At 37.8% G+C, this 8,321-nt stretch overlaps 1 protein-coding gene across 1 annotated transcript; it reads right to left on the bottom strand.

Annotated features, from left to right (window-relative positions):
- Window positions 1–476: 476 nt before the first annotated feature.
- On the bottom strand, window positions 477–7,765 carry nmur3 (neuromedin U receptor 3). Its single transcript, XM_030729223.1, has 3 exons — window positions 7,683–7,765; window positions 5,335–6,262; window positions 477–1,963 (listed from the first exon to the last, which is right to left on the bottom strand). Exons 1-3 carry the CDS (start codon window positions 7,716–7,718, stop codon window positions 1,533–1,535), a joined length of 1,395 nt encoding a protein of 464 aa, XP_030585083.1. The 5' UTR covers window positions 7,719–7,765; the 3' UTR covers window positions 477–1,532.
- Between the last annotated feature and the right edge of the window lie 556 nt (window positions 7,766–8,321).

The following is an 8,321-nucleotide window of genomic DNA, read 5'->3' as shown; positions in this document are numbered from 1 at the left end:
AAAAACAGAGTACAAAACAAGCTGATGGAAAGCCAAGAGGCAATCGGATCAAGGATGCCTTACAGCCTCTAAATGAGCAAAAAGGTGGGGATGGCATAAACTGCTGTGGTGTACAGCCTGTAATATGTGGTGGTGTTGATAAAGATTACCACATATTACAGGCCAGTAACATTGGGGCAGGTTGCACAGCACGGGAACTGGGACAACTTGCTAGTGACTTTAAGAGCTGATACATTCAGCCAATCTCTATCCTAGCTTATCATCATTTTGGTTAAAATCACACAGGGAGTATACACTCCTGAGGAAGAAAAAAATTACATAATACAGTTGTGATTAATAAACTCTTCAGTTTCATGGTTCAGTAATCAAAGTAACAAAACTCTAATGATATGCTGTGAGCATTTACATAGTTCAAACATGTAACAGCTATGTATAGACTGCTTAGTATTTATTTTGCTTTTAAATTAGCCGTTACACAATAGCCATAATCAGTTTTCATGTTTGCAATCACTGTGAACGACAGCGTAGCAGCTCGCCATGCAACAAGAGAAAAAAACAAGATCACAGTAAATTATTACATTCTTTGTGCCACTGAAACAGAGAAATATACAACTTATTTTTGCAGATTAGCATCACGTTAAGTTTCAGATACAACAAATCCATTACAACATGTAACTATTCAGCTCAGACCTGACTGTCCTTCTTTCCCACATAAGGCATACAGCAGTTACAAAATAAGACAGCAGGTAAAATGTGCAGGCACTGTTGAGCAATATAATTCATAGCTCCAAAAAAATTACATACAAGCTCTTTAATGACATGTAAGGAGTTTAAGAAAATAGTTTGTTCACTTTCTGATCGATGGTTATACGAGAATATCCATAATACTGCTGTTAAACACGAGGCTGGAGCCACAGAAAAGCTAAGCTTAGCTTAAAGACTGTAAATTTAGAGGCACAGCTAGCCTGGCTCTCAAGGGTAAGAAAAAAAATCTGCCTTTCACCTTTAAAATTTATGTATCTTATCAATAATAATGTGTTTTTTGCTCATGTTCAGCCTCCTTTGCTGTTAGCGATATCAGGTATTTTGTTTGTTTTGTTTTTTTCTATGCTTTCAAAATCGCCTCATAAAAAATTTAATTGGTGCTTGGCTTGTTCCACTGATATCTGCGCTCTCCAAGCCAATCAGCCACTAGTTCCTATTCGTTATCCTCATTGTAATCTGTCACTGTGCCCTTCACATATTTCTCCTCCTGATCCCTGTCGTTCATCCAAAGCCTTCATCAGCTATCTTTTTACTCCACCACCAGGTGGTCCAGTAACAGTCTGCTTTAACTTCATGCTCTATTCTGTTCCCATGACTGCCAAAAATTCTTAAATTTCCTTACCCTAGCACACAGCCTTTTTTAGTATTCATCACAGAGCATCATGTCAGCAAATTTTGAAAGTAAATAAACCTAATATCCAAAATGTTAATCTATTGTTTTAAAGTATTTCTGCGCCAGCTGCTTTGTAGCTTATTCAAATAAAATATCAGAACACAGAGGTCTTGCACATTGTCTCTTTGCAAGCACACGTGAGGATTTCAGTGTCCATACTCAGCGTCATGTTAGTAGACAGCAAAGGGATGAAAGCATTGGAGTCTTTCCCCTCAGCCTGAGCTCTGGAGCTTGAGATGGAGGGATCCAGTAAAATTTTAGGAAAAGGAGGGGAGTCTCTGACAGAGTTGCTGTCCTCCCCCTGGGAGCAAACGAGTTCCCGAAAACACTCCCTGAAGCGTGTGGAGAGTAGGCTGTAGATGATAGGGTTGACTGCAGAGCTGAGGTAGAAGAAGACACCCGACAGGATGTGGACATATTGATAAATGTTGTGCATCAAGTCAGTCCACTGGCTGATGGAACTCCACAGAAGGCGCTCGATGTGAAAGGGTGCCCAGCAGACGCCAAACACCGCCACCACGATTGCTGGAGAGAAAAAAAGATGCTCATAGATATTTTTGCAGAATGTATTTCAATATTAAAATTAAACTCCTGGTTGCTAATCATTCTGACTTGTGGTCCCTCATAAAAATGCAGCATTTATGAATTGTTAACAATCCAAGCATAAAGAGATTTCCCTCCTTAACTTGATTTGAATAGCTGTTTAACAAACACTTAGAGCTTATTTCACAAAGGATGAGACAATCGTTTCTAAAAGATATACACAAAGAATTAATTATCTTGCAAGGGGCTTTATTCCAGTGTTTGGAATAAAACACTGGGCTATTGTGAGCTATTGTAGGCGCCAGGAAAATCAGGTTTGGGAAAATGTGTTTTAAGTTCAAATATTCCTTTCCCACCACATTAGCCTGATTAGCTTATGCATTGCGCTTAAATGCTCTTATTTCCTTTATTATGTTTTTTGTAAACATCAATATATGACAAAAGACGGCTTGTGTTTGAGGCTTTGAAAATGAGAACGAGGTGGTAAGAAGGACAGATAAATGCCTGTATTCATGACACACACACACACACACACACTGCGAAATAATGTAATACTCAATCAGATTAGTTATTGATGCCCTTGAGACAAATGAGTCAAGAGAGTCTTGAAAATGGAAATTCTGCATACCACTGTCCTGTAATTGTTTAGCAAATGTTGCACTTCAGCAACCACAACATACAGAAACAATGAGCTAAACTGCAACATAACCCACAATCTTGGTCTACAGATGAGACTACAAACAAATTCAAACAGGTGTAATAAGCCTTAATAATTTTAGGGTTCAATGACTGTTCATAGGCAGATGTAAATGTTTCGTTCTGTGCAGCAGACGATGCTCAACATTATTGGAGTGCTATTACATTCCTTGCCAAATAATTCAGGCATAATGCTCTCAGGGGCTCTCCCTGCAGGAGGTCCAGCAGGCCCAGACAGTGTTTGGCTTTTTATGAGGGTGGACATATGGCATCAAGCTTTGCTTGGTGGCACTCAATGCACGGCCAAGATATTTACATTTCTAAATATGACATTTAGTACTCAGTTTCTTTCTTTCTTTTCCAGACTACAGAGTTTTTAAGTCCTTAACACACTGCTTTGTTTTTTATCATTTTCTCTTATCTAAACTTTGAAAGTTGGGACAAAATCCTCTATTTTACAGTTCAGAATCATATTTATATTCTAAATCATCTTGTTCCAGCTCTTCATCAAGCCTGTTTTTATCTTGATTGAAATACTCAGACCATGAAACCATATTTTTCTCAATGCAATTTTTTTTTGCATAATTACTAAGTCAAGGCAGATGTGCTTGATTTGTTTGGAAACTTTAGGATTTTCACTATAATTTACTAGAAAACTAAGTTTGGTCGAACAGCACGAGTTTAAATTAACTATACTGCATCTCAGGAGATCAAATAATCTATGAACACTCTTTGCAAACACTGATACCCAGTTACTGTTTTGCCTGTAAGCCTTGCTTTAGATTAAACATGCACACATACAGTGATACAGGAAGCATTGTCAAGAACATAAGCTTTATATTTGAAATAAAGCTTTATGTCCAATAAATAACTTTAAACCCTTTAAATTGTTGCCATTGAGTGAGAATCAAATAAAAAGAGTTAATTTTTATCAGGTTAGCTGCTCACAGAGGCAGATGCTAAACACATTAAACCTAAAACAAGATAAGGAGGATGGCAGCAGATCAGCTGTCCAAATCAAAGCAATTGTTTTTTCTTTTTCATATATGTTTTCTTTTTATTTATTTTGTAATTTAAATGCCATCACCCATTCACCATAACACACGACATTTATGATGAAGAGATCCACCTGCAGTGAAACCAGAAAATGTCCTCTGAGGCTCTTATGAATTTATAATCATTTCTAAAAGATCTTTGGTTGAAATGCTTTTGGGAAACACCTCTTTTAAAGGCCTCCTGTGATGTGTCACACATCTAGTAGCGCTGCGGAGGCATTTGTACCTGTTTGCTTTATTTCACGCAGTTGTACAGAACGTACCTGCACACTGTGCTGCACTGAGCCAACAAAGGCAGAGGAAAAGAAAAGTGCATGTTGTTCTGTTTTACAAGAAAGGAACATGCATTCAATACGTCTGTTGTACCTCAAGAATTCACATTTCACACTGAATGTAAACATAACTTTTGTTAGTTTGGAAGAAAACTTTACAGTTTCCCTGCAACATCTGTGTGACTGCTATAGCACTGGAAAAAGAATTCTTAGAAAAAATGTACTGCATATTCTTAAATACACAGAATTATTGCAGCATATAATTACATTCTAGAGATGCAAAAGATAAGTGTTGCAGCTGAGGCAATTAGGTGTTTATGTGTTGTTGCTGTTGTTGTTGTTGTTAAAAAATGGCTATAAATAGGGTTACATGCTTTTATTTAACTCTCAAATATCAACATGGATATCAAAAAAAATACAGAAAAGGTCAGAGTATATAAATGTTTATTTCAACATTTCTCAGTATTACCAACCTGAAACCTGAAAAAGCTCTTTATACTAAAGAATGTTATATTACTTCACCCATTAGGCCTTTTCTTGTAATATAATATATTTGTGACTCAGGGTGCAATATATATTTTAAGAGGAAAAAAAATTTAATTATAAGTGAATGATATATGAACTCTTTAAAAACTGTGGGTGTTTTTTGTTTCTTTGTTGCAGATTTGGTTTATGTTTGTAAACAAAAAAAAACATAATTTCTATGCTGCTAAATTCTGATTGGTTGCACAAATACAATGACAGTGACATCACCTTTTCACATTCGAGGACCCATCTACTCTAAACTCATGAGAGGAGCCATGACAAAAAAATGCAAACATTTCCTGTGAAATTACCACTAATGGACTGTTAATTGTGTTCATAACGAATATTCTGATAGTTTACTCCTCACAATAATTGACAGCTGGTTCAGAAAATAGGTTTTCAGATTGATTCCTAATGTAATTATTTTATTTATTTTTTTTTTTTGCTATTCATGGTGTGAGGATTTTTAAATGGTGGGTGTAATAGTCAGTTCCTCAATATAAGAACAAACAGCTACAGTAAAAGGGTCTTCCAGTGTGGTGGATGGGCTAAATTGTACTAACATGTAATCTCATCAAGCTGCAGAATTAGGAGATGCAACTCAAAAGGAAGCCCTGCAAAATCTAAATGATCCATGCAAACTGCTGATAATCCTCTGTCATTATTTACTCTCTGTTTTCATCATGTTTTGTCTGTGGGATCATGCCTTGGCAGTGACAATATAGATTGAAGGAGATGTGCTTTCAAGTCTAGAGCAGCATGATAGAGCAATGCTTGCCTTTTGAAGAGAGAGAAAAAAACTCACAGAGCATCTTGATGACCTGTCTCCTGCGGCCATTCTCCACCCGCATCTTCCTTCGAGTGCTGCAACAGTTCTTTCCCAGGTTCCCACTGGACTGCCGCCTTTCTCTCCCCAAGTGTAGGCCCATGACTAAGTACAGCATGCTAATAACCATCATGGGTATAAAATAGAAGCAGACAGTTGTGATTTGCATGACCAGGTTATAGATCCACAAAGGTTTCAGCACAGTGCATATAGCTGACTCCTCCATTCTCTCTGGCAGGTAGAAGATGCCGTGCAGTGAGGTGTTGGGGATCGCACAGATCATCGAGACCACCCACACAATGGTGATGACCCGCTTGGCATGCTGGTTAGTCGACAGGTATCGCGTTTTGAGTGGATGCACCACAGCTATGTACCTCTCCACACTCAGAGCTGTGACGTTAAGGATGGAGGCAAAGCACACCGTCTCAAAGAGGAACGTTTTGAAGTAGCAGCCACCCTCACCGAAGGGGAATGGATAGTTCTGCCACAGGTCATAAATCTCCAAGGGCATCCCAAACAGAAGCACGAGGAGGTCCGACACAGCCAGACTCACTAGGTAAAAGTTTGTGGGGTTACGCATTTTTTTGTGCTTTGCAATCACTGCACATGTGAGCAGATTTCCAGACAAGCCGATGAGAAAGATGAGCAGGTACACACTGGTCACTGGGAAGAAGAAGGGAGAGCGTTTTGGACCCAGGATTTCAAACAGGTTGTCTTCAGGGAACTGGTCGTTAGTGTAATTCCCCGAGTTGTTGAGAGGAATGCTGACATTGTGGAGCATTTTTGAAAAGTTGAAAGAGGAGCCCTGAAACGAGAGCTCCATTGTAGATAAGATAGCTGGAGGAACAACTGAAGGTGTCAAAACATCTTCTGCTGAGTTCTGGGTGTATTCATCACTGGGATATTGCTATTAAAAGAAAATAAGAAGATAAAACAGACTGTGCTGTGATCAGAAGAGGATTTTTTCCCCCCGTTTAACAGTTCTTTGATGCTGCTTATTGGGGTCAAACCTAAGCTTAATAGTTCTTTATATTGTGTAATAACTTCTGAACTGATGCACAAATTCCCACAATGCAAAACCTAATTTTATCTTGCCTAAAAGCTTTAGTTATTATCATTATTACAAAAAGAAAAATAAACTAGCATGACTGGGTCTTTAACTAAAGCTTATTGTTGTTCATTTGCAATTTATTTATTTACTAATAACTGACTGTAGTTGCTGTGTGGTTCAATCAGTTTCTATTATTTGGCTTCAACCTTTTATATTTCTTGGAGGGCACAAATTTTGGTGTCCTTTATCACTAAAGCAAACAACAGATGTTTCATAAGAGCCAGGCAGCTGGGAGCCAAACATGTTCAATGAATGAACAATTAATGTGATAATGTCAGCAGCATATGATCACTCAAAACAAATAAAGGGCACTGTAAGTTTGTTTATTTAGCATGAAGGCGATGTCCACGTTTATATTTACATCATTTTGTCCACTTTGTTATTCACTTTGTTATTTTCTATTTGAAAAACTAGAAACATTAAAGGAGACTCCAAACCTGAAAAAAAGCAGCAACAGGAAAGAAAATAGATCAGGTGCTGCAAAATGTTTATCATTTTTGATGTAGAATTCAGAAGGCATTGTAAACCTGTGCAGGTTTTAATGCTTTGAGCTTCTGTGAGTTTGCATGTAATGAAATGTGCTATATAAATAAAATTACCACTGCCTTTCGATCACGGCCATTTCTGCATAGAGAGAAAACAATTATACATTTAAGTGGCAGATTCCCTCATGGACGGGAGAACATTGCCTTTAGTGGCAAAATAATATGGCTGAAATCATTCCAGTCAGCTGATGACTGTTGGGAATAATTACCATTACACACACTGCACTGATAGATGCTAATGACGTCTTCTGAAAGGTTATTTATGTGGCCAGATCTCATGTATCACTCTGTAAGTCCAAGGTTATTGGACTAATATGGTATGGGCAGCATTATGAGAATTAACCTTAAAGAGAGTTCAACATCATATTTCTCTAACATACCTATGGGGAATTATAATCAGCCTGTGGTTAATAAAAGGATCCAATGACGTTTTGAGTGGTATCTCTAAAACATATTGTAAAAGGTTTATTAATAATTTGATATTTAGGTTGATTGGTGTTAATTGTGCATTTTCCAATACTTACAAGCATTAGCCAAAGAAAAAAAAAAGCAAAAGCAGACAAAATACATACAACTAATTAAATATAGAATATTTAAAATGAGATCAAACAGAAGCAGCATGAAACTTTTTTAAAGAAATGTTTCATGTAAATGTAGAAATAAATTCTCACCTTGAAGCTGCTGATCTGCAAGCCGCTTCTGACCATGTGCTCTCTGTGCGGTCATGATTGAAAATGACGAATCAAACAGCGCAAAACGAAGCCAATAAAAAAAAAAATATCATCAGCTGAATGTAAAAGTTGTTTGACGCGCTTCTGGTCGGTGGTGGAGAGAAAAGGAGATACTTGGAGGGTCCACAGAGGAGGGGACTGGAAATGCGCCGCAGCCACGTTCCCTTCAGACAGAGATTAATCGGGAAAATGTGGAGAGAGAGGGAGGGACGGAGGGAGGGAGGGAGGGGGCGGAGTGGCGGTGGGGGGATCCTGGTATCATGCATTTGCTTAATTAATTTATTTAGGTTAGCCTATACTTTCATTCATTTCCATAGCTTCCATTCATTTAAAAAAAAAATACAAGAAAGAAGTTCATATCTACATCTTAAAACATACAGATCACATTCAGTTGCTGGTGGTAATAACTTACTGTAGCATTGCAGGATATTAGAAATAGAAAATATAAAGCTTGAGGGTTGCTTCTGTTTTTGTTTTTTTCACTTAAGGGTTAACAGTGTATGTTTGAGACAGCAGAGGGGGGTGTTTCAGCTGGAACAATTACGTTGCGTCAGTGAGTCTCTAGATTGCATATAATTC

This window comes from Archocentrus centrarchus, chromosome 5, assembly GCF_007364275.1.
Source record: "Archocentrus centrarchus isolate MPI-CPG fArcCen1 chromosome 5, fArcCen1, whole genome shotgun sequence".
NCBI classification, from domain to species: domain Eukaryota; kingdom Metazoa; phylum Chordata; class Actinopteri; order Cichliformes; family Cichlidae; genus Archocentrus; species Archocentrus centrarchus.
The sequence above is the reverse complement of the archived record's forward strand: the minus strand, read 5'-3'. Positions and strand labels throughout refer to the sequence as shown.